The following is a 26,489-nucleotide window of genomic DNA, read 5'->3' as shown; positions in this document are numbered from 1 at the left end:
CATGTGGCGCTCAACGCCGTCGTCTGTAAAGTCAAAGCATACTGACTTCTTTAGATAACCGAGGAGGCCTGTAAAGTGCTATTGTGATCCTAATGACTTGATTTGACCTGCCGAAGCACCACTTGCTGTCAATGATACTAATTTCCAAAAAAATCAAGGTTATGTGTCCGGTTAATCTGAAGGCGGATCAGTACTTGTCGAGGTCCCTACACGTCTAGGTGTCACAGGTCAGAACAGATGCGACCATTTTGTCGCACAACGTGCAAAGCAATACACCACATTACTGCTGATTGGGTGTGATTTCGCGACGGTATGGAGATGTTCCTTCTCCTTCTCGTGGTCCTGTTGTGTGTACTGTAGCCGCTGCACGCGACGGCGCTGCTGACGGGCGTCCAGTCCACGTCACGCTCGGTCGGCGCTGTCCAAGGCTAACGACGCTTTTATTTGCTGGGAAACCTGCGCTCACGCAGCATTTATTTGAGCAATGATGAGGAGACATGGTAGTATTCAACCGTCACTCATCGCACCATCAGAACACATGGCCTATGCAAAACAACGAATGAAAACGCAAATGATGACAAGTTTTACGCCTTTAAAGCCTTAAAGATAGCGTTCATGTCATCAGAAACAGGGGAATGCTGCTGTTTAAGGGCTTGACGTCGCCAGCGGTGTGCCTGGCAATTGCGCTATTTTGCACTTGGTTGTCAGCATGACCGGGGCGAATGCAGCATTTTCCAATGGGGAGCTTCAACTGAAAAATATCAACTCAAAGTCCATCAACAACAAGACCATTGACACTTGCCGAGCATCGGAGGATGCGCGATCGATTTCACAGACATTCAAGGCGACTCGCTGTGGCGACTGACGGCCGCCAGGACATTTGGCAGTGTGCCAGGGCGCGGATTGCGCCCCGGGCAGGGCCTCGCCGCGCGGCCGATGCGCAGCCGTGGCAGGGGCGTAGTCAGCGCTGCTGCCGGGCGAGGCACGCTGACCCGGCACAGTGCCGTGCCTTCGATACAGCCTGCCGCAGCTGTGGCAAGGCGGGACACTTGCATGGTTTGAAGGGAGCAGGCACATTCTCACGTCACACAGGGGTAGACGAGTTCGATCCAGACGACGAGTGGCGGTTCCGCGCGTTCGCGCAGCAGACAGGAGTCTGGCTGTCGTTCCCCTTCGTACGACGAGTGACATCCCGCCGTGCTCGTACGCACAGGAGGCGGGAAAGTCGCCGTAGCTCATCGTCGTCTCGAGTGCGATGGGTGATGGCCGATATTTATGTCGAACATTGCCCGCGTCCTTCTCCGGAGGTGGCCGTCCTGGTGCACCACCCGGCGGACAGTGCCGCTGTCCAGTGCACGCCAGACTCGGAGCCGAGGCGACCGTCTTGGGGGGCGGACGTGGCTTCCTCTCTGGGCGTGGAGGCCGACGCAGAATGTTCCGGAGACTACCAGCATTTTCTCAGCTATTGAGAATGGGATGTCGTCTGTCGTTTCGGGGATCATTCCGCGCGGCGGTGGCGCCAGACGTAGGCACAGGCACTTGTCAAGCGAGTGTCACGGTGTTCGTGATTGACCACGTGGACGGCAGGCACCTCAGCTAGTTCGACTCCACGGCCCTGGGACAGCTTCCACTGGATTTTCCACTTCAAAGCCAGTAGGTGACGTCGGTGAAGTCTACCCCGTTCGATCAACTCGCCCCACCGCACCACCGCTGCCGGCCTCGCTGCGGCGCTGTCGAGCCGCGAAGCCGCGGAAACGCAGGGCCGCGGGGACGCAGAGCTGCGGAGACGCAGGGTTGCGGGGACACAGTGCTGCGGAGACGCAGAGCCGCGGTGACGCAGTGCCGCAGAGACGCTGAGCGGCGGGGACGCAGTGCAGCGGAGACGCAGAGCTGCGGAGACGCAGAGCCGCTATGACGCAGTGCCGCGGAGACGCAGAGCCGCGGGGACGCAGTGCAGCGGAGACGCAGAGCTGCGGAGACGCAGAGCCGCGGAGACGCAGAGCCGCGGAGACGCAGAGCTGCGGAGACGCAGAGCCGCGGAGACGCATAGTCGCGGATGCGCAGAGCCGCGGGACGCAGAGCCGCGGAAACGCAGAGCCGCGCGGTCGGCCGTGCGTAGCAGTGGCCGCGAACGTACGGAGCCCAACCGACTCCAAGTGCACTGGGAAAAAAGACTTAAAAACAGTATGTTGTAACGCAATGCGTATGTTGTGAGACACTTGCAGTGCCTCGAGGGAGGTGTTTCGTTACCAGGTGCAACGCCTGACATCCCTTGCCGCGCCGGTCGTCGTTCTTGGTTCAGTGTTCCCGAGGCTCGTGCCAGACGTGGTTAGTACCCACTTGTGTTTATTGACGCTGGACGATGCAAATGGTTTTCCGACAGACTTCTTGCGTCGCCGTTAGTGACCAACGAATAAACGTCCCACCATCCACCTTTAACACGCGCCCGGATGACCGGATGAAAATCCTTCGCTAGGGTGGGGGTTAAGTTGATCCACCGAAATTTCATGAACTAAGAAAGCTGGAGATACTAAATTTATAGGGTGTGTTGGCCCGTACGTGGTCTCAATTAGGTCAATTGTTTGGCTCCTAATTCAATACCTTTGCTTAAAACAACGTTGAAAAAGATCAAACTCCAGATTGGGGGCCAAGTGCTCCGGAATTTTTATGCAGCCTCCGCGAACCAAGACACTTGTTCTAAGCAAAAGTATCTGTTGTTTATTTAAGGTCACTGGCCTTGTTCAACCTTTTGAAGGCCATGGTTACCAAATCAAAAGGACTGCTTTGAATTTGCATTTGAATCGGCGTCAGGGTTTGCGCTAGGCAGTATGTTCCTAAAAATAAAATGTTAAACTGGGCCACTTTAGGTGGCTGACGACCTGTGACCTTTCAGACTGACATAGTAGATACATCATGTGGTTCCTGGCATCAAGAACCTAAACATGAGCACATAAACTGCCTCAAACATCAAGCTCCAGAGTAACAAAACAGGTTGACCGTAACCTTTGTGTGACCTTCATACTTGATCCCAAGTGGTTCGAAGTTGGCAATTCGATTGCCGTGTTGCCTAGGAAACTATCTCAAAGATGCATAGCTTTATCTGACACTCCGTTGCTGCATCAGATTGGACGATTTCCCACAAACTGTCTTTCCTGAACTATATCTTGACTTGGACCCCCTTAGGTCAAGAACCTTACGAGGTACATTATAATCTTAGATACCCAACGATCTGCTCTTCAATTGTCTAAGGCCTATTTGGCCTGCCTAAGCCACGCTCTTCGCGAATCATTCCTCCCCCCCCCCAAAAAAAAAACCATCAGAGGTTCAAATTGACTCCACCCATGCACCTGAATAAGGACTATTACGTTTCTGGTCTCTGCACTGGTCACGAGACGTATATATCCGTCGAGGCGCCGCAGCAGTGCAGACACTTTCGGGTCATCTGTCCTTGAGTTAAAGCGCAAACTCCTCTTGCCACATGTCACCTCTTCTCTCTGTGTGCATCAAACAACCCCGCTCAACTCGATGTAGGTGGTTACCGCTCTCATCTATCTTTGGTCCTCGATCCTCGGCCCTCGATCCAGTTCAAGTCAGGTCGATCCAGTTCAGTTGCCAGGCTTCCGCGGCAACATGGCCCTGTGCCCTGGGTGCACCGGACCATAAACCGCCACTGGTGCCGCTTGTGATAGGGCCACAAAAAGACGGTGCTGAATGTAAACAAAGCGGCAGAACAGCGGCATGCTCTCCAGTGCATCACGTTGCGTGCGTCGGGGCACACTACGCCTGATCGTCCCTCAACGAGTGGTGAGTTTTACACACCGAGCCGCTGCAGCTGACGGCAATTCAGGAGAACCAGGGTGCGAAAAGCTGAATCCGCGTTGGAAAAGAAAGGTGTCGACTGCTGATGTCACGATGCATAAACGCTGGGTAGGAACCTTAATATCGGCGTGTTGACACGACTGACTGTGAAAAAGGCCTGCTGACAACCGAACGTAGTCAGCCCGTCCCATGACCCGCCCTCTCGGAGTTTCTGTACGACGTGTGAGACCCTCCGCATTCTTGTCTGGCAACAAGCACGTGGAAAAATTATCTGATAAACTGGTTTAGCCTAGTTCATGGCTGCAGGTAGCAGGGGACACCAAACACGCTATGCTCGTCATATGCAATGGACACAAACCCACTACGCAAAGTGCTCATCTAATTCTTTTGTTAATTTGAGAGGGGTTGGATCATACCGGAGAGTTACGAGAAACCATGAAGAAAGAGGAGCCGCGGGTACGATGGACAAGCCATCGTCTTTGAATACAAAGAGAAAACTGAGGATGCAACCATGTCATTCTATTCTGATTTCTACGCTCATACAAGTCGTTGACGAACGGGTTGTGTCTCTGAAATCATGTGGTTTATGTGTCCCGAGTTCATAACAAATAAATCCGAAAGCACAGACCAAAAAGTGGTTTAACCTGTTAGCTTTGCCGCAGTCATGTCTCGCGTGGTCTGCATTGATGACCTTAAGCAGTCGGCCCTGGCCCGTCTGGACAAGAACGCCCTGGGCTTCTACAACAGCGGGGCTGACGGAGAGCAGACGCTGAGGGACAACAAGGCCGCGTTCCAACGGTAAGCTCCATGATGACACTCAGAAATAAACAACTAATCAGACTCAGAAATGGACCACTAACATTAATCGTCCGAATGTGGTATCACACATTCCGCGCGAGAACATGAACATAGGGAATGTCCTTCCAATGACATGCAGAATTAGAGAGCGTTGGTCCATGGGCATGGTCTGTCGGCATAGCAAGATTTCAGAATAGAATCGCGAAAACTGTACGCATGAAATGTCGACCACCAACTCTGAAAACATGCCCGAATTTCTTTGAATAGATGGAACAACCCTTAAAGTTTGCTTACAACTTCCCACTAGACAACAAATCACATCGCTCGAGGATAACACTGCGTTGCCCCGCAGGTACCGCCTGCGTCCACGCTGCATGGTGGACATCTCCACCATTGACCTGACCCACACGGTACTGGGTCACGAGGTCAGCATGCCCATCGGCGTGGCACCGACTGCCATGCAGGCGATGGCGCATCCCGAGGGCGAGTGCGCGACCGCCAGAGGTATGTGACGCTGGCCCACTGTCGTCAAGTCGGAGGTACCAGTGCCACATGACCAGGGCACCAGCAAACGTTTCGGTCAGTGCACGTGCTGGCCTAGGCACGGAAGATCCCACATCCGGTGACTTGAACACATGTTGCGTGAGAATAAAAGTTGACCCTGCCGTTACTTGCACAAACTTAAGGAATCGGAAGCAAGCAATGTGCGAATAAACGGCTAGGAAACTGGGTTGCTATAATTGCGTGCTCTTGACGAGGTGATTTTCCTTCGCCACTGCGAAATATGATCCCTTTGCCTTGAAATCAACCTTGCTAGTGTTTCATAGTATGTTAGGCGGTAACGTTCATGCAATAAAGACAAATGTTGTCGAAACCACTGACTGAACCGCTCCACATGTCGTGCCACCATGCCTAGGTGCCCGTAGCAAGACTTCAGCTATCAAACGGCAGGACTGTTGATTGGATTCCCCGCTCACATTCTGCTGCTCTTCAGCGGCGGAGGAGATGGGGGCTGTGTTCGTCCTGAGCAGCGTGTCCAACAAGAGCATAGAGGAGGTGGCAGACGCGGCGCCACGTGCCATCAAGTGGTTCCAGCTGTACATCCTCAAGGATAGGTTTGTTTGTGTCAGGCAGTACTGACTGACCTTGTCCTTACGCTGGCTGGATGGGACCTTGCCGACGATACAATGCAACGCCACTTCAGTGGATTCATGATAGGTTTTCAATAAAATATAGCTGACGGATCAGTGCGCCCGTTTCCACATAACCAGGAGGGGCCGTCTAAAAGTATTTCTCCGTCCAGGTCGATGACAGTGAGGATGGTGCAGCGGGCGGAGCATGCCGGCTTCTCGGCCATCGTGCTCACCGTGGACTCCCAGCTCTTCGGTAGGAAGCTAGCCGACGCCAGGAACGGATTTCAGAGGCCCTCACACCTCAGGTGATACATATCGTTTCAGCAATCGCGAATGCAAAGTCCGGAGTGGGATAGATAAGAGGAGTTTGTCAGAGGTGGCAATTGACCTTGACACCTAGGAGAAGCTGGAGCAATATAGCGCAGTCCGATTACCAATCATAACCCTCACATCGTACGACGAACACCGAAAAGAAAGTCACCCTTGGTCAGTGTTTACCAGCTCAATTTCCCCAGCCCCGTTATCGAATCATAGCGTCATGAACAAGCATACTGACTGTCAACCTGTAAAAAAGGTCGGCATTGCTGCTTGGCTTCGCGTTGTCTCACGTCCCATTGCGATTTGCTGGATCTCTCAGAGTGGGCAACTTCACATCGGACACCGACCAGGCGGCCCATCGAGGGGACAATGGCTATCTGCAGACCTTGTTCGACCCGTCGCTAACGTGGGACGACCTCAGCTGGCTGTACAGCGTCACTCGGCTGCCGGTGCTTGTCAAGGGTGTGATGACGCCAGAGGATGCCGTCGCCGCCGCCGACCGCGGCGCCAGCGGCGTCATCGTCTCCAACCACGGCGGCCGCCAGCTGGACGGTTGTATTGCGACGGTGGACGCGCTGGGCCCGGTGGTGGCCGCCGTCGGTCACCGCTGTCCCGTCTTCATGGACGGTGGCGTGCGGCGCGGCACCGACGCGCTCAAGGCGCTGGCACTGGGCGCGCGCATGGTGTTCGTGGGCCGACCGCTGCTCTGGGGCCTTGCGCACGACGGACAACGCGGCGCCCGGCTGGTGCTGCAGCTGCTGCACAGCGAGCTCCGACTGGCCATGGGACTCTGCGGTGAGCTATAGCACAGGACTGGAGGAGAGCTCATTACGGGACTCTGTAATGAGCTATGGCACAGGACTGGAGGGGAGCAGGTTATGGGCTCTGTAATATTACGTAGCAAAGGACTGGAGGAGAACTGGCCATAAGACTCTGTAATGAGCTTTAGCACAGCATTGGAGGGCACCGGCTATGTAAATCTGCGATGAGCTGTAGCACACCGGTGGAGGGGAGCTGGCCATGGTATTTTGGTAATCTATAACACAGAGATGGAGGGGAGGTAGCCATGGGACTCTGCAGGGGACTATAGCACGTGACTGGAGCTGACTGGAACTTTGGGTATCTGGAGCTCGTGGGGTCCACAGGTCCAATGGCGAAGAGCTATGTTCCAAACAGGAGAGGAAGTGGCCGTCAGCTGTGAAGTGAGCTAGATACAGGATTGTAGGTGATCGATCCATGCCACTCAGTGGATATTTGCACACAATAGCGGAGTGGTAACGTATACCTGGTCATGTGACTGCGGTGAGATGTGCACAGGAGTGTTGAAGAGCTGGCCATTAGCCGGTGTAATAAGCCGTAGTAGAGGACTGGAATGAAGCTGGCCAGGGTTCTCTGTGGCGACGTTTTGAATGGGACCTCAGGGAAGCTGACCAGAAAGCTCTGTGATAAACCACAACACAGGACTACTTGAGCTATTCATGGGACTCTGTGGTGGGTCCGTGTGGGGCTAGGAAGCTGGCCATTGAAGTGTGCGGTGTGCTAGCCATTGAATTGTGCGGTGTACTGACCATTGAATTGTAAGGTGTGCTGGCCATTGAACTGGGCGATAAGCTCCATTGTATTTGTTACTAGCGACATGCGATGAGCTGCATAAGCATCTTGGTTGTGGGCTAACTGGGTCTTCAACGGTAGTTTGGCATGTAGAGGACATGCGACATAGGCAGTGCCCAGTGATATAAATTTAGTTTTCATTCGCAGGTGTTACGAAGGTGGCTGATGTAACCGAAGAAATTTTCGAGAAATCAGAGCGCTCACAGCTTTAATGCAAGAGATCCAAGAACCATGACCAACTGATGATGCTTCTACATCTGCAGCACGCAAACGTCTATTTTAGGGATTTGCACATCCTTACTGTTAAACAAATTTATGAGATATCAAGGACTGTGACGCTGCGATGAAGACATGCATCATATTTTACAGAACGAGCCACTGGGCACAAGGATCGCTGGTACAAAACGGGATAATGGTATGCTATTTGTCAGCTCAGTTGTGGTATGCTGTGGACTGGATCTGTGAACTACCAGGCAATAGGATGTGCCTGATACGCAGTCCTGCTTGTTTATCAATGCTGTGTTTTATAGGTACCACGGAGGTGGCGAGTGGTAACTGGAAAAGCTCTAGGGATATCGGAGCGATCACAGGTGTACCACATTGGGGCTAAAAGAGCATTGAAAAGGGCCGGACATCCTGCATGTAATTGCTCAGGAATGTGTTGTGAGCATGGACGACATGCTGTCACGTAGTTCAAAACACACCTGGACAGTGGTGCCGCGAGCAGGAACGATGGTGTGTACTATGAAATGGTGAAATGGCATTTCATTCGTCAATAAATAGGGACCAGTGTCCACAACACTGAAAAGGCATTTCCAAAAAGATCCAAGCGCGGCTTCAGATTTTACTTGCATTTTGCTTGGTGGTAACCCTCGGCGAATAAATGACGAAGGTGAGATCCATTTTGCAAAAGCGCTTATAGCCTATGGCCTTGGGGAAAGTTAAACTCAATAATAATGAGATAACTCACGAATTTACCGGTGATATAGAAAAAGACGGTAACAAAATAAAGAGAAACTGGAACTACAGGTTGAGCCACACCTTAGTCATTAAAGACGCTGATCTTTGAAATGCAATTCAGCGGGCCAATACGGGGAGAGTCAGAGCGTCAATTCTTGCCGTCGTTAATGAGGGAAATCCATATATAAAGATTGGCAATGTCAGCCTCAGCGTCGGCGAGCTGGGTTAGGGGGCCGCTTAAAATATTTCCCTTAATGCATTATTAGATAATATCGCCCCTGATTCCAGCATGTCCTACGTGGCGTTTCCCAAACACTTCTCTTTGTTTAGAAAACAAAACAGTAATGTGTCGTTTGTTATACGCTTGAACCCATTCTGGAGTAGTGAGTTGCACGGCCTTATTCGCCTTTATGCGTCATGCAGGGACGTCAGTTTATTCGCTTTCGTGTCCTGGGCCGGTCCTCCTAATGGTGATATGACCCCTCCCCCCAACTCAAAGAGAGTACTGATCAGAGAACTGCAGACTCTATTTATCATTGGTACACCAGGTACCAAGACGCATCACCATTATTATGATGCCCGTGTGTCATCAAAGGACGTTATTCACGCATCTAATGATATTGTCATGCAAACTCATGGATTTGTTAGGTCAGTCTGCGAATGTTTTACCAACATTTCACGTGACAACGCGTGGACTGTTAAAAAGAACAGTTGACTGCGATATGAACGGCTGTTCAAAAGTGATAACTAACTCTTCTTTCTGCCCTGACATGCATTTCAGAGATTTTCCAGATGCGATTCTCATCCACACCAATCGGACGTGCATAGTTATCGCTTTGGTGGCTTTGACAAGGTCAGCCCTTGTAATGTCAAGCAAAGTCAAGCTTAAGTCTTCGTAAAAATAAGTCCTTTGAAGGCCACACAACTTAAACCTTCATAGTACATATCTGGCAGCTTTGGAAGGGATTTCTAACGTTGTTTCACTGTTTTCAATATCGATGTGGTTTTAGTTTTCCATATAACCGCAAAGTCTAATACCATAACAGTTTTCACACTGACCTGGCGTGAAATCATAGGTAACATGCGTCAATGTCAATTAGTGCCCCTCTGGTATAATTTTGCATGTGGCGTTCAACACCGTCATGCGCATAGTCAAAGCATGCTGACTTCTTGAGGTAACAGGAAAGGGTGCATTAAGTGTTATTTTGACGATAGTGACGTCATTTGACCTGTCGAAGGCACCACTTACTATCATTGAGACTAATTGCACAAAAACAGCATTGTGTGCTCCGTTTAATCTGAAGGTGGATCAGCGCTACCCCGATCACCAAGCTCCAGAGTAATAAAACAAGTTGGTTTTGACATTGGTGTGAGCTTCATACTTGACCTCAGATGAATAGAGCTTGTTAATTCAATTTTGTGTTGCATAAGAAACTGTGTCAGAGATGTATGGCTTGGTCTAACACTCCGTTGTTGCGTTAGCTTTAACAATTCGCTATAATCTGTCTTCGCTGAACCATGGCTTGACTTAGACCTGCCCTAGGCCAGCGACCTTACATGGTGTATTAAAATTTTGGGTGTCCAACGATCCGCTATTTAATTGCATACAGCTGAGCACGATTTGGCACGACTACGCCGTGTCCTTCGAGATTAATTCCGGAATAACCTTCGGCGAGTCAAATTGACCCGCACCCGAACATGTGTTTAGGCACGAACACGCTCCTGGTCTCTGCAGCACAAGAAACGCATATATCCGTCTAGGCGCCGCAGCAGTGCAGACACTTCAGGAACATATATTCTTGAGTTACACCGCACACTCAACGTGTTACACGTCACGTCTTCTCCTTGTGTGCATCAAACAACCCAGCTCACCTTGATCTAGGTGGTTACCACTCTTCTCGATCTTTGATCCTCGATCCTCGGCCCTCGATCCAGTTCACGTCAGGTTGATCCAGTTCAGTTGCCAGGCCTCCGCGACCAAATGTCCCTGTGCCCTGGGTGCACCGGATCATAAACCGCCACTGGCACCGCTCGTGATAGAGCCACAAACAAGACGGCGCTGAATGTAAACAAAGCGGCAGAACAGCGAGGATGCTCTGCAGTGCATCAAGCTGCGGACATAGGGGCACACACCGTCTGACCGTCCCCCAACCAGTAGCAAATTTATACACCGAGACGCTGCAGGTGAGAACACCTGAGACACACCATGTATTTGCCGGAAGCGAGCCCACGTTTTCATGCAGAACAGTGGTGTACCCAGTGGTTCGCATGTGCCGCGTTCTGCAACTCTGCATAAATGTGATAGAGCAACGATGACGGCTTTTAGGTTCAGGTGTTGAATTCTAACTGTGCTATCTCCTTTTCATTCGTTTCCTTGTTATGTATTCAGAACTGTCCTGCGCTATCATTCGTAATCCCACCAGTTACTATGCCCGTCAGTTGTTATCAGACGTGATTACAGTTGGCATCGTTGTCACGTCACATCATGTTGAGCATTTACGCGGAATAAATGAGCACAATGAATAATTTGATAGAAATGTTAATAACAGTCAGTGTTTGCGTCGTTGTCACGTACGGTTGGCATCGTTGTCACGTACAATTGGCATCGTTGTCACGTCACGCCGTGTTTAGCATTTAGACCGATTAAAAGAGTACAATGAATAATTTGATAGTAAGGTTAATGACGGCCAGTGTTAAAAGCTATTTTGGTGCGGTAACGACTTTCAACATACCAGGAGGTAGTGATGAAACGACATTGCAGTGCTAAATAGTGACCATCTGAACGGTACTCAATGTCTTCCGCCGCACTCAGCCTCAGGATTGAGAAGGGTTCAGACAGACTCAGCTAAATATTAACTGGAAAAATAAGACACCTCAGTCCAGAAAACCTACCCAGTTTGTGCAAGCACTGTCACTAAAAGACATCAAAGGAATATAAGGCATCCGAGCCCCAATATCCCGCATGCAGTGCAACGTTAAAGGCTGCCAAAAAGACAAATCAACACAGGTAGCTAAGCCAGAAGTCTCCAAAGTGACAAACAGGGTCTTAGGTCAGGACCTTGCTTACCGCGCATCGGTCACCATAAACACTGCCTTGAAGAACATGGACGTTGCTAGCCTAAAAACAGTGTCCTAGGAATTGCCGATTTTGTGTGTAAAGCAACACCTTATGAGGAGGAATTTTTCACTCCTTTTCCCCATATTTTATGTGAATTTTTCACTCCTGCCTGGCATTGTCTAATCGCACATGCAAAACCCCTATTTCACTTTCTGAGGTTTTCAGATGTCATCCAAAACCGAGCTCACTTGAAACCACCAAGCATGAACGAGGCTTCACAGAACCTAGACACCTATGGCTATGTCCTGCCTCACCTACATCTGAATCATGTCTATGTATACACAGAGCAAGTGCGCCAGGTACCTCCATGCCCAAGAACCCCAGCGACCCCAGCCGCTTGCACGCATTAAGTTTAGCTTGTTTACAAAATGCATCAAAATCTGCAGCTGTGCGCCAAATGCAAGGTTTCCACGAATCCCCTACTTTTTGGTCTCACCACCACATCATGAAAGTAGATCCTGGTGCAAACACGAGCAAGGCCTGGTAGATAATCTTACTCCACGTACTTATTTTTTCCAGAGGAAATCTGACAATTGAATTGCATCACTCCCTAAATGCATGAGTGAAAAGTTCAAGAAATGTCTTATCAATTAAACTTACGAGATGAATATCACCATTTGGACACTTATTTTAACAGATTTTAAGTCAAATCAGCTGATGACAAAATTTTGCGAGAAAAGTACTAGTCTTTATATTTATGTAGCCACTTTTTCTTGGTAGTATACCAGTGTGATGCCACTTTATTCTTCCTTCGTTTTCGATTGTCTTTAGAGATACCATCTGGTGCTTAAAATTTTGACCAATTTCTTTGCAGGATGCTCGAACTGCAAAATTGTGTTTATTTTATACATAAACTGGATTAATTCGCCAGCCGCCCAAACATGTCTGATGTGCACCCAAGAGTGAACAATTCGCAGGAGTGAAGGAGACAATTTGAAGCACGGAACTTATTTTTGCCGTCATTTTTGCCCTGTTAAACCCTCGGTTAACCGTTTTCTTGGTTCATGGCGGTGCTCAATAACGATAAATCTAAGCATTTCGAGTGTCTAACTCACCAGGCTACCTGACAAGGCTATCCTACTGCTGCCATACCGAGCTTTGGGACAGACCTGACGCAGCTAATACAGAAGTATTTGATGGTGAAATTCTGCCCTCTGGAGATGTTTATCATGCACACCTCTTACTTGTTCCACATTTTTATCTCGTGGGTTGCTGGGCATGATTGATATTGATGTTTGGGGAGTGAGGCGGACGACTCTGTCTGCTAGCAGACCATGCAAAAGGTACTGAATTTTTGTTTTAGGAAGAAGCCAGTAAGTCTCCTGTGGACCAAGTAGTTGCTTACCTGTCGTGCTTTCAACGCATGATGGGTAACCAGAGTCATCCATTTTTTTCTTTTAATGCATGGAGTTTTTCCACAAGACAAATTATGATGCCACAAGGAATGCAATGAGCTTATTTTGTTTCATATTTTTGGTTACTTGCCTGAAGTTTCTTAAAGTGGTCCCTTATGGATGCTTTAACCACATGTTTTCTATAGTTGTCATGGTTTGCTGACCGGCAAATGACTGTACTGTATAAATGCACTACATTTTTAACACAGGGGCACTCTAAGCTGCATAGCAATTATGATATGAGTTAAATATTGGCATGCAACAAACAGACCGCCCCATTTAAAATGTCAAGCCAACATCTCAAACTTTGTCATTAAATATGAATAAACAAGCCCAAATGGATGCATGTGCTGCAGCTGAAAAGGCAAGCAGCAATACTGGCACGATCATCTAAAAGTTGTGTTATTTTTGGAGAAGAGAGATTGTTTTGTGGAGCATTCCCATTATTGCCCTTGACATAGGTTAAACATGACAACCGAAATAAGTTGTTCAAGGTGATTTGAAGTGTTTTATGTGTTGTCAGCTTTTTCTGATGTCAACAAACATACACAAATGAACTGAATAAAAATGCAAGTTGGAACCGGCCAAAAACTAGCTTTAAATATCATATTTTTCACAAGTGCTGCTGTCAACAGACACGTGAGTTGAAAGGATGTTCATCATAGGGGCTACTCTAAGTTAGGTTAAGTTGGTCAAGTGCATGGCAAGTGGCAATAGGAATTGTGCAAGAATCAGTAACTGACAACTGCTGCTGCGATACCAACAAGTTGTACAGGATGAGATGATGTAAGGCCTACTTAGGTTAGTCATGGGCTGCTTTCATAGAAATAGGCATTGGTACTTTGTAAGAAACAGTGACAAAATGTTTGTTTTCCCTGACCCCATCTTAACAGAAGCCAGAAGTATGTCGATTGTATTTGACTTGGTGATGGGCTGATGTGTAGGAGTCCAAAGTTTTTTTGTTTGGGTTTTTTATACTTGTTTAATTGTCTGTTGTTATTTTGTTTATTGAACTCCTTCCATTTGTTTTGTTTTAAAAGTGCTGTGGAAGGGAATTGAAAAGTGCAGCCTCAAATTATTGGTGTTAATAATTTGTAATGCTCATAATACTGTCATGCAATTACTATGTTTTAACACGCTCCCGGTTGGCTGCCTAGATATCCTTCCCTCCGGTGTGAGGGGGGGGGGGGGTCAGTTGGACCCCAAACCCCCTCTGAGATCTCGGGAACTAAGAAAGCTAGAGACACCAAATTCACAGGGTATCTTGACCTATACGTGAACTCACTCAGGTTATGGCTTTAGCTTCCTGGGTTATGGCCTTCAGGTCGAATAAAGTCAAACAACGTCATATTCCAGGTTGTCTCCAAAGCGCCCCCAGAACCTGGGCAACTGTCTCTAAGGACAAGTTCACAAGCCTATTTGAGGTCATTGACCTTGTTTGACCCTTTGAAGGTCATGGTGACCAAAAGATACAAGACTGATCTGCGTTTTACATTTGAATAAGCGACTAAGATTACACTAGGCAGTATGTTCCTGAAACAAAACGTTCGACCCGGGTCATCTTAGGTCAATGGCCTGTTCTGACCTCTAAGAAGTTAATTGAAGATGTATAATGCGGTTCCCGTTGTCAATAAATTTGGAATGAGCACCAGAAACTGTCCCATACAGCAAGCCTTAGAGTAATAAATCAGGTTGGTATCGACCTTGGTCTGACCATCATACCTTACCTTAGATTAACGTCTTCCCTAGAAATTGGTCTCGGGGCGTCAAATTGACCCCCCCCCCCCCCCGACCCCAGCGTGTGTTAATGTAATCTGTTTCACTTTAATAGCCTAAGATGTTAAAAACCAAATGGTTTTGCCAGGTTCCTGATATTACGTTCATGCCAACTTGAAATGGATGTCTTTGCTGCTGAAGCACCACTCGCGAGCTGATAAGTTCCATCTTTTTTTAATTGATTTTTTCACTCCCGCATGGTCTTTTTGCGATGCAATTTGTCACTCCCACCCTATTTCAAAAGCGATTCTTCCTCCGTGCCTAAAAGTCCTGTTTGAACAAGGTCCTATGATGAGGTTTGCACGCTCAGCCTCGGGCGAATGTTACGAAAATGCACCGATGCTATAATTATGTGGTCCGTATTGTCTTTACGTGTTGCTAAAATATGGGCTTATTTCATCATATCTGATGCTCAGTTTGGTATTTTCAATGGTGGAACTTTCCCTTTAAGGGGAGGTACGCGGAAACCGTAGTCAAGTTGGGGAGGGCAAAAAACTGGATGCCAAAATGGGGCCTGTAAGATTAGCAGGTGAACATCCTAAAAGTGCAAATAGGCCTTTTGCAATAATAAATGGAGCCTCTGCATGTCAGAATGGCCCCCCAAGTGTAAGAATGGGCTGTATGCAGGACGAAATAGTTTTCTCCATAGCCAGTAATGGACTTCTAAAGGCTAGAATAGACCGACTGCAGGCTAGAGTCAAATCTCTGCAGATCACAATGGGCCCTCTACGGGCCGGAATGGGACCTTTACAAACCATAATAGGCGCTCTACAGACTAGAATGGGGTCTCTGCAGGTCACCATGGACTCTCCGCAGTCGAAGGCACTTATATGGTCAAATTAGGCTCTCTTTATGCTAGATGGCTCTCTAGATACTACACGCATGTTACATGGCTAGAATGGACCCTCCACAACCAACAACGGCTCATCTACAAGTCAGACTGGGAACTCTGCAGTCAATAATGGACACTATTCAAGCCTGACTGGGCCCCCGGCGGTGAAAAGTGACTTTCCTGTCACCGACGAAATTTGAAACCGTCTTAATCGTCATCTGGAGTCAAATCTTTCAGCAACCGACGCAATGTGGTTTTAAATGCACTGTATGACAAACACAAAAACAACGGAAATGCAATGAGGCATAACCACCAAATATCTGGCTTCGGGACTACAATTGCACCAAAGCGTCGTTATCTGGCCATCAAAAATGCGTAATGGTTGAGACTAAAGTAATAAAATCATAAGACAAAGGCATACCTAACATAACCAGCCTACACGCACATGGTTTTCTATTCAGTTGAGGCGGGGGGGGGGGGGGGGAAGGATTGTTTCTTCTCTTGAGCGATGTTTTTTTTTGCTCTCATTTTCAATTCCTTATTTTTCTATAATACAAATTGTTCACGGTTTTGTCCTTTCCCCAAACCACTTTTGAACAACTACAGCCTTTGCTTCCGACGCTGAAACAGAAAGTCTGCTAAATCAGGGAAAAAACATTTCTAAGTGCATTTTCAACGCGCGCTTACTCATTTTCTTCCTGCAACCCACTGCTCCTCACAGCTACGTATCTTGCAAAACTGCATCCCCTTATCCCTACATTTGGCGATAACATTGTTCTACAAGCACCTGAAAACAATATCACTTTTGGTTTTGTCACGCCATCATAAAACCACCTGGAAGAGTCGGCGACCTTCACTATCTTCGCATAATCATCGATGGCGCAGAACCCGCGCTTCCCATCGTGCTCCCAATTGATTAGTGCGAAACCTATGCAACATTGGCATCAGCAGATGCAAACGACATTTTTGAACACGTCACCCAATTTTATTTAGCTCGATATACAACACGACGACAAAAAAGAGCGTTTTTTCTCACGCCTGTCCGCTGGTTGGGACGCTAAGTCTAAGGTGTGGCATGGACGTGAGAGGCCCGCACCAACAATGCTTGGCATTTGTTTTTTTCAAAGCCGCTGTTCCTCTCAGCGGCAGAAAGCCCCGGATGAATCCTTCACACGTGCTGCTCCAAATTCCCCCGCGGTGCCCTGGGGCTACTGTTCGGGTATCCCCATAAAACAAGCTTCCTAGATTGGTAGGGTTTTTTTAACCGCATTGCTAGGGCGCTTTGTTTGGAAGATCCTTGGAAAAGTCGCACAGTGCCTTAAAGGGAGCGTTCCACATTTCCATGCGGTTTTGAACTGAAACAGACATTTTGAAGACCTTTTGATTCACTTTACGGCCATGCCCTTTTTAAAACCTACGGGCCTCTGGTTTTCTAGCTTGAAGGCCGCAAAGATGTGGGGGAGCAATTCGGGGACGTATATAAAGGTCACTTTGGCAGTCATGAAGTCATAATAACGTCATTAAAGTCCTGCCAGTTAATAAGCCACGCTGTGATCTCGACCAAGCAAAATGTAATGGCCCGGTCGTTCATGTCTGGCGTTCGTGAGCACTATCGCCAAATATTTGGTGTTCGCATTCGGGTTTAGTGACGTCACGTGTGGGCAGCCGATCCTGCCGTTCGATGTGCCGATTAGGGCAACCTTGTCTGTGAGTGTGGATGCGCCAAGTCGGCGCAGTGCGCACGCGTCCGGAGAAGAATAGATCGTTTGATTGGTTTGACCGTGTGTGCCAACGAACCAAGAACTTGACAACATATAGCGGTTGTCTAGTGGCTCTCAATGAATGCGTAATCAAAGAATAACATTTTTAGGAGCATGTTTATCAGAAATATTGTGTTGCCTGTAGCGGTTTTTCTACCTTAACGTACACAACAGATGTAAGTGAGCTGATGTTATTATATCTGATGATTACTTCAATATCTTGGAAAGTGAAGCATTCCCTTTAAATTAAAACTAAGAAGCTTTTTACGTTTTCCAGTCAGTCAGCATTTCAGGACATGAACACAACCGACAGCACACAGCCTTAGTCTGTTGTTAGCTGTTTCCTGCCAGCATTTTGCTAGTAACAGTTCCCTTTTTCACCAATCATATCCGGTAAATAGGAAATTTCTCTTAACCCCGGTGTTCCCTTTGCATGCCAGAATGGAGTTTTTCATTCGGTAAAATACCTTCTACAGATCATTAATGACCCTCTACAGGGAAAGATATGCCATCTTCAGGCCGACTTGTCGCTCAACGATGATACATGATTATCTACATGCCAGAATGAGCCCTCTTCAACCTAAGTGACCAATCTAGGTACAACCAATCTATGATGATGAACACGTACGGCGATAATGGACTCTATGGACCTGAAGAACCCCTCTAAAGACCAGAGTGAGTAACGTTCAGGGCAGAATGGGCTCTCAACAGCCAATGATGGATCATCTATTAGTTTTAACGGGCACGGGGATAAACTGCTTCCATGTTGTTTCCAAACAGTCTAAGGGTTCTTGGAAGCCAAAGATAATGGACCCGATTAAGGTGCACAAAGAGCCGCAAGGGTTGGCCAGAGGTCATAATAACCAACTCCGGTCCTGCGGACAGGGACCCTCGAATGTCATTGAGAACGCCTCCTGCACCGATTGCTGGAACGATTCATGGTTCCCATGCTCGCCAGAGTTCGTAACTGGTGATATTGCACCAGAGGCTGATGAGAAGACACTGGTTGTATTGCATCGGATAGGCTCGCAATTCATACAGAACCTGACGTGCCCACTGTTGAATCACTGACGCATACGTCCTGCGCACGCATTCCTGGAAGACATTGGCGAGGTGACCGCCTTCTGGTCGCTCTGGATGTACGTGAGTTGGCGCGTGGGGCGCCGACTTGAACACCATTATGTTGCGTGCTAGTCGTGGTTATTCCTCTCGCAACGATGAATGTGTGGGCGGCGCCGCCGGTCGCCTTTGTCGCTGTGTTGGAACGGCATCGGATTGTGCAACAGGCTTGACTGACATTTTCTCCAACTCGTCGGCTGAGCGAGAGTCGGTCGCCTCAGGGTGACTGGGGGCCGTAACCCGAGGCGCGTCCTATTACGGACTGGTCCTGGCGTGTGCTTCCTTTGTATGACACGGTCAAACACCAGGGGCCCATTAACTGAATGCAAATAAAGACGACATAACGATGTCACCGGTAACTTGCGTTAGGTGGACCCTTTGATTACGCCATGGACCTCGATGGGAGCAGGAACCCTCCGGCAACTGATATACCTCTCTGGTTGCTCAGGTGCCCGCGGGAAACTCAGAGCATGGCTGGAGATCGCGAGGAGTCCCGAAAGAGACCTCTCCCTGTGGGCACGGAAACCCTCAAGGGCTGTTTGTCTTGAACCTTGATTTCCGGGAATATCAAAGCGGGGAATTCAAGGAAGATGTCCGATTTGTCTCCAGATGGCTCCACATAAAGACACTTTTCGGGGTGCGCGAAAGAGAAGTCGCGGTGACAGTGGACAAACTATCATCTTATGAGTACAAACAGGAAACTCATCATGCAGCCATGTGTCTAGAATCTGACCTTTACGCTGATATAAAAGTCAATGACGAATGGGTCGTGTCTGAAGTCATGTGGTTTATGTTTCCCGCGTCCATACCCAATGAATCGGAATGCACAGACAAAGAAATTGGTGTTACCTGTTAGCTTTGCCGCAGTCATGTCTCGCGTGGTCTGCATTGATGACCTTAAGCAGTCGGCCCTGGCCCGTCTGGACAAGAACGCCCTGGGCTACTACAACAGCGGGGCTGACGGAGAGCAGACGCTGAGGGAAAACATCGCCGCGTTCCAACGGTAAGATCAGGGATGAGACTCAGAAATGGACCACTAACAGTCCTCTAGCGGTAAGATCCGCGATGAGAATCAGAAATGGACATTAGTCGTCCGAATGTGGCATGACGCATCCCCCGCGAGAACATGAATCTAGGGAATCTCGTTCCAATGACATACACAATCAGTTAGACAGTTTTGTCTATGGGCATGATCTGTCGGCATAGCAAGGTTTCAGAGTAGGATCACCAAAACTCGAGACATGAAGGGTAAACCTTCAACTTTGTTAACATGCCTGAAATGCGCTACATGGCTGGAAACATCCGTAAAGTTGGTTTAGCCCATAGACAACAATTGACATCGCTCGAGGATAACACTGCGTTGCCCCGCAGGTACCGCCTGCGTCCACGCTGCATGGTGGACATCTCCACCATTGACCTGACCCAGACGGTACTGGGTCACGAGGTCAGCATGCCCATCGGCGTGGCACCGACTGCCATGCAGGCGATGGCGCATCCCGAGGGCGAGTGCGCGACCGCCAGAGGTATGTGGCGCTGGCCCACCGTCGTCAAGTCGGAGGTACCAGTGCCACATATCCAGGGCACCAGCAAACTTCCCGGTCAGAGCACGTGCTGACCCAAGCACGGAAGATCCAACATCCGGTGCCTTGAGCACATGTTGCGTGAGAATAAGAGGTGACCCCGCCGTTACTTGCACCAACTTAAGGAATCGGAAGCAAGCAATGTGAGAATGAACGGCTAGGAAACTGGGTTGCTGCACTGTCGTGTTCTTGACGAAGCGGTTTTCCTTCGTCTCTACGCAATATGATCGACTTGCTTCGAAATCAACCTGGCTAGTGTTTCACGGTATATTAGGCTCTAATGTTCATGCAATGAAGGCATATGTTTTCCAAGCCACTGACTGAATCGTTCCACATACCGCGCGACCATGCCTAGAAGCTCGTGGGAAGACTTAAGCTGTCAAACAACAGGACTGTCGATTGGATTCCCTGTTCACCTTCCGTTGCTCTTCAGCGGCGGAGGAGATGGGGGCTGTGTTCGTCCTGAGCAGCGTGTCCAACAAGAGCATAGAGGAGGTGGCGGACGCAGCGCCACGTGCGATCAAGTGGTTCCAGCTGTACATCCTCAAGGATAGGTTTGTTTGTGTCAGGCAGTACTGACTTACCCTGTCCTTACGCTGGCTGAACGCGACCAAGCCAACGATTCCACGCAACGCCACTTCAGTGGACTCATGGCAGGCTTTCAATGAAATATAGCTTACGGATAAATGCGTCCGTTTCCGCATAACCAGGAGGGGTTGTCCAAATGTTTTCCCCGTCCAGGTCGATGACAGTGAGGATGGTGCAGCGGGCGGAGCAGGCCGGCTTCTCGGCCATCGTGCTCACCGTGGACGCTCAGCTCTTCGGCAGGAAGCTAGCCGACGCTAGGAACGGATTTCAGAGGCCTTCCCACCTCAGGTGATACATGTCGTTTCAACTAATCGCGTACACAAAGCTCGGAGTGGAATAGATAAGAGGAGTTTGTCAGAGGTGGCAGTTGACCTTGGCACCAACAAGAAGCTGGAGCAATATAGCGCCGTTCGATTATCAATGTTAACCCTCACATCATACGACGAACATCGGAAAAAGTCACCATTAGTCAGTGTGAAGTCGGCATTGCTGTTTGGCTTGGCGTTGTATCACGTCCCATTGCGATTTGCTGGATCTCTCAGAGTGGGCAACTTCACATCGGACACCGACCAGGCGGCCCATCGAGGAGACGACGACTACCTGCAGGCCTTGTTCGACCCGTCGCTAACGTGGGACGACCTCAGCTGGCTGTACAGCGTCACTCGGCTGCCGGTGCTTGTCAAGGGCGTGATGACGCCAGAGGACGCCGTCGCCGCCGCCGACCGCGGCGCCAGCGGCGTCATCGTCTCCAACCACGGCGGCCGCCAGCTGGACGGTTGTATTGCGACGGTGGACGCGCTGGGCCCGGTGGTGGCCGCCGTCGGCCACCGCTGTCCCGTCTTCATGGACGGCGGCGTGCGGCGCGGCACCGACGCACTCAAGGCGCTGGCACTGGGCGCGCGCATGGTGTTCGTGGGTCGGCCGCTGCTCTGGGGCCTGGCGCACGACGGACAGCGCGGCGCCCGGCTGGTGCTGCAGCTGCTGCACAGCGAGCTCCGACTGGCCATGGGACTCTGCGGTAAGCTATAGCACGGTACTGGAGGAGAGCTCATCACGGGACTCTGTAATGAGCTTTAGCACCGCATTGGGGGGAGCCGGCTATGTTAATCTGCGATGAGCTGTAGCAGAGCGGTGCAGGGGAGCTGGCCATGAGACATTGGTAATCTATCGCACAGAAATGGAGGGGAGGTAGCCATGGGACTCTGCAGGGGACTATAGCACGTGACTGGAGCTGACTATGGGACTTTGGGTATATGGAGCTCGTGGGAGCCACAGGTTCAATGGCACTTATGTTCGAAACAGGAGAGGAAGTGGCTGTGAGCTGTGAAGTGAGCTAGATACAGGACTGGAGGTGATCGATCCATGCCACTCAGTGGATATTTGCACACAATAGCGGAGTGGTAGCGTGTAGCTGGTCATGTAACTGCGGTGAGATGTGCACGGAAGTGTTGACGAGTTGGCCATTTGTCTGTGTAATAAGTCGTAGTAGAGGACTGGAATGAAGCTGGACAGGGTTCTCTGTGGCGACGTTCTGAATGGGACCTCAGGGAAGCTGACCAGAGGGCTCTGTGATAAACCACAACACAGGACTACTTGAGCTATGCATGGGACTCTGTGGTGAGTCGCGTGTGGGGCTAGAAAGCTGGCCATTGAAATGTGCGGAGTGCTAGCCATTGAATTGTGCGGTGCACTGGCCATTTAATTGTGAGGTGTGCTGGCCATTGAAGTGGGCGATAAGCTCCATTCTATGTGGTTACTAGCGACGTGCGATGGGCTGCATAAGCATCTTGGTTGTGGGCTACCTGGGACCTCATCGGTAGTTTGGCATGTAACTGGATGTGCGCCATAGACGGTGCCCAGTGATGAAAATGCAGTTTTCATTCCCAGGTGTTACGAAGGTGGCTGATGTAACCGAAGAAATTTTCGAGAAATCAGAACGCTCACAGCTTTAATGCAAGAGACCCAAGAACCATGACCAACTGATGATGCTTCTACATCTGTAGCACGCAAACGTCTATTTTAGGGATTTGCACATCCTTGCTGTTAAACAAATTTATGAGAGAACAAGGACTGTGACGCTGCGATGAAGACCTAAATCATATTTTACAGAACGAGTCACTGGGCACGAGGGTGGCTGGTATGCAAAGGGATAATGGTATGCTCTTTGTCAGCCCAGTTGTGGTATGCCGTGGACTGGAGCTATGAACTAGCAGGCAATAGGATGTGCCTGATACGCAGTCCTCCGTGTTTATCAACGCTGTGTTTTAGAGGTACCACGGAGGTGGCGAGTGGTAACTGGAAAAGTTCTAGGGATATCCGACCGATCACAGGTGTACCACAAGGGGCTAAAAGAGCATTGAAAAGGGCCGAACACCCTGCAGATAATTGCTTAAGAATGTGTTGTGAGCATGGACTGTATGCCGTCACGTAGTTAAAAAACGCACTTTGACAGTGGTGCCGCGAGGAGGAACGATGATGGGTACTGTGGAATGGGGAAATGACATTTCATTCGTCAATAAATAGGGAGCAATGTTCACAACACTGGAAAAGCACTTCCATAAAGCCCCAAGCGCGGCCTCAGATTTCACTTTTCACGCGAAAGCGTTTTTCGTCCAGGGCCAAGCGAAATGTAAACTGAGCAATAATGAGGATAACTCCCGAATTTTCCTGTGACATTAAAAAGACGGTAACAAAAGAAAGACCAACTGAAACTACAGGTTGAGCCACACAATTGTCATGAAAGACGTTTATCTTTGAAATGCAGTTCAGGGTGCAAATGCGGCCAAAGTCAGAGCGTCCATGCTTACTGTCGATTAATGAGGGAAATCGGCATATAAAAATTGGCAATGTCAGCCCCAGTGTCGGACGTGCTGGGTTAGGGGGCCGCTTAAAATATTTCCCTTCATGCATTATGGGATAATATCGCCCCTGATTCCAGCATGTTCTACATGGCGTTTCCCAAACACTTTTTTGTTTGTTTAGAAAGCAAAACAATAATGTGTCGTTTGTTTTACATTAAAATCCATTCTGGAGTAGTGATTTGCGTGGCCTTATTCGCCCTTGTGCGTCGTGCGGGGATGTCAGTTTATACACTTTCGTGTCCTGTGCCGGTCCCCCTGATGCCGATTTGACCCCCTCCCCCCCCCAAAGAGAGTACCGATTAGAGAAATGCAGACTCAATTTATCATTGGTACACCAGGTACCAATACGCATCACTATCATTATCATGCCCGTGTTGCATCAAATGACGTTCTTTAGGCATCTAATGTTATTGCCATGCAAACTTTTTCATATGTTAAGTCAGCCTGCGGATGTTTTACTAATCTTTCACAGGGCGACACGTAGACTGGTATAAAGAACAGTTGACTGCGTTATGAACGCCTGTTAAAAAGTGATAATTAACTCTTCTTTATGCCCTGAAATGCATTTCAAAGAGATTTTCCAGATGCGATTCTCATCCACACCAATCGGACGTGCATGATTATCGCTTTGGCGGCTTTGACAAGGTCAGCCCTTCTAAGGTCCAGCTAGGTCAAATGTAAACAAAAGTCCTTTTTTGAAGGCCACACGACTAAAACCCTAATAGTACATATCTGGCAGTTTTGGAAGGGATTTCTAACGTTGTTTCACTGTTTTCAATATCGATGTGGTTTTTGTTTTCCATATAGCCGGAAAGGCTAATACCATAACAGTTTTCACACTGACCTGGCGTGCAATCATAGGTAACATGCGTCGATGTCAATTAGTGCCCCTCTGGTATAATTTTGCATGTGGCGTTCAACGCCGTCGTGCGTATAGTCCAAGCATGCTGACTTCTCGAGGTAACAGGAAAGGTGCATTAAGTGTTATTTTGACGGTAGTGACGTTATTTGACCTGTCAAAGGTACCACCCACTATCATTGAGACAAATTACAACAAACAGCATTTCGTGATCTATTAATCTGAAATTGGATCAGCACTACCCCAAATACCAAGCTCCAGAGTAATAAAACAGGTTGGTTTTGACCTTGGTGTGAGCTTCAAACTTGACCCTAGTTGAATAGAGCTTGTTAATTCAATTTTTGTGTTGCATAGGAAACTGTATCAGAGATGTATGGCTTCGCCTAACACTCCATTGTTGCATTAGATTCAACAATTCGCTGTAAACTGTCTCCGCTGAACGATGGCTTGAATTAGATCTGCACTAGGGCACTGACCTTAAAACGTGTATTAACATTTTTGGTGCTCAACGCTCCGCTATTTAATTGTCTACAGCTAAGAACGATCTGGCACGACTACACCGTGGCCTTCGAGATCATTTCTGGAATAACCTTCGGCGGGTTCAATTGACCCGCACCCGAAAACGTGTTTAGGCACGGACACGCCCCTGGTCTCTGCAACTAACGAAACGCATATATCCGTCTAGGCGCCGCAGCAGTGCATACACTTCGGAACATATATTCATGAGTTACAGCGCACACTCAACGTGTTACACGTCACCTCTTCTCCTTGTGTGCATCAAACAACCCCGTTCACCTCGATCTAGGTGGTTACCACTCCTTTGGATCTTTGGTCCTCGATCCTCGGCTCTCAATCCAGTTCAAGTCAGGTCGATCCAGTTCAGTTGCCAGGCCTTTGCGACCATATGTCCCTGTGCCCTGGGTGCACCTGATCATAAACCGCCACTGGTGCCGCTCGTGATAGAGCCACAAACAATACGGCGCTGAATGTAAACAAAGCTGCAAAACAGCGAGGTGTTCTACAGTGCATCACGTTGCGGCCGTCGGGGCACGCTCCATCTGACCGTCGCCCAACCAGAGGTCAAGGTATGTACCGAAACGCTGCAGATGAGGGCACTTGGGACACACCATGTATTTACCGGAAACAATCCCACATCTTCATGCAGATCAGTGGTCTACCCAGTGGTTCGTATGTGTCGCGTTCTACAACTCTGCAAAAATGTGAGACAGTAACGATGAGGGCTGTTAGGTTCAGGTGTTGAACCTTAACTGTGCTATCTCCTTTTCATTCGTATCCGTGTTATGTACACAGAAGTGTCCTGTGCTATCATTCGTAATCCCGCCAGTTAATAGGCCCGTCAGTTGTTATCAGGCATGATTACAGTACGCATCGATGTCACGTCACAGCATGTTCAGCATTTACACCCAATTAATGAGCACAATGAACAATTTGATAGTAGTGTTCATAACACCCGGTGTTTGCATCCTTGTCACGCACAGTTGGCATCGTTGTCACGTCACACCGATTAAATGAGCACGATAAATAATTTGATAGCAGTGTTAAGAACAGTCAGTGCTAAAAGCTATGATGGTGAGTGAACGACTTTGAACATACCACGAGGTAGTGATCAAACGACATTGCAGTGCCAGATAATGAGTATTTTGACGGTACCCAATGTCTCGCGCCACGGTCATCCTCAAGAGTGAGAAAGGTTCAGACAGACTCAGTAAAATATCAAACTGGACCTTGCTTACCGCGCAACAGTCACCATGAACACTGCCTTGAACAACCTGGACGTGCCTAGCTTAAAAATGCTGTTCGAACTAGGTCCTATGATGAGGATTGCATGCTCAGCATCGGGTGAATATTACGAAGCTGCAACGATCATAAGATTGTGTGGTCCGCATTGTCTTTACCTGTTGCAAAAATCTGACCTTATTTCATCGCATCTGATGATCGTTTC

At 48.8% G+C, this 26,489-nt stretch overlaps 2 protein-coding genes across 3 annotated transcripts; both read left to right on the top strand.

Moving 5' to 3' along the window:
- The first annotated feature begins 3,682 nt into the window (after positions 1 to 3,682).
- LOC119109596 (hydroxyacid oxidase 1) lies at positions 3,683 to 8,460 on the top strand. The gene is made up of 7 exons (XM_037233286.1): positions 3,683 to 3,804; positions 4,482 to 4,617; positions 4,970 to 5,121; positions 5,612 to 5,732; positions 5,921 to 6,055; positions 6,388 to 6,863; positions 7,827 to 8,460. Exons 2-7 carry the CDS (start codon positions 4,484 to 4,486, stop codon positions 7,889 to 7,891), a joined length of 1,083 nt encoding a protein of 360 aa, XP_037089181.1. The 5' UTR covers positions 3,683 to 3,804; positions 4,482 to 4,483; the 3' UTR covers positions 7,892 to 8,460.
- A 2,287-nt stretch (positions 8,461 to 10,747) lies between these two features.
- LOC119109595 (hydroxyacid oxidase 1) lies at positions 10,748 to 23,413 on the top strand. 2 transcript variants are annotated; one of them, XM_037233284.1, is made up of 7 exons: positions 10,748 to 10,823; positions 19,506 to 19,641; positions 20,010 to 20,161; positions 20,652 to 20,772; positions 20,960 to 21,094; positions 21,349 to 21,824; positions 22,694 to 23,413. In XM_037233284.1, the coding sequence occupies exons 2-7, from the start codon at positions 19,508 to 19,510 to the stop codon at positions 22,756 to 22,758; spliced, it is 1,083 nt and encodes a 360-aa protein (XP_037089179.1). In that variant the 5' UTR covers positions 10,748 to 10,823; positions 19,506 to 19,507; the 3' UTR covers positions 22,759 to 23,413. The 2 variants fall into 2 exon arrangements, with proteins under 2 accessions (XP_037089179.1, XP_037089180.1); XM_037233285.1 differs by lacking the exon at positions 10,748 to 10,823 and adding an exon at positions 13,768 to 13,790.
- Positions 23,414 to 26,489: the final 3,076 nt, after the last annotated feature.

Source organism: Pollicipes pollicipes, unplaced genomic scaffold (assembly GCF_011947565.3).
Source record: "Pollicipes pollicipes isolate AB1234 unplaced genomic scaffold, Ppol_2.1 Scaffold_7231;HRSCAF=8579_pilon_pilon_pilon, whole genome shotgun sequence".
NCBI lineage: Eukaryota > Metazoa > Arthropoda > Thecostraca > Pollicipedomorpha > Pollicipedidae > Pollicipes > Pollicipes pollicipes.
This window is presented reverse-complemented; position numbering and strand designations above follow the sequence as displayed.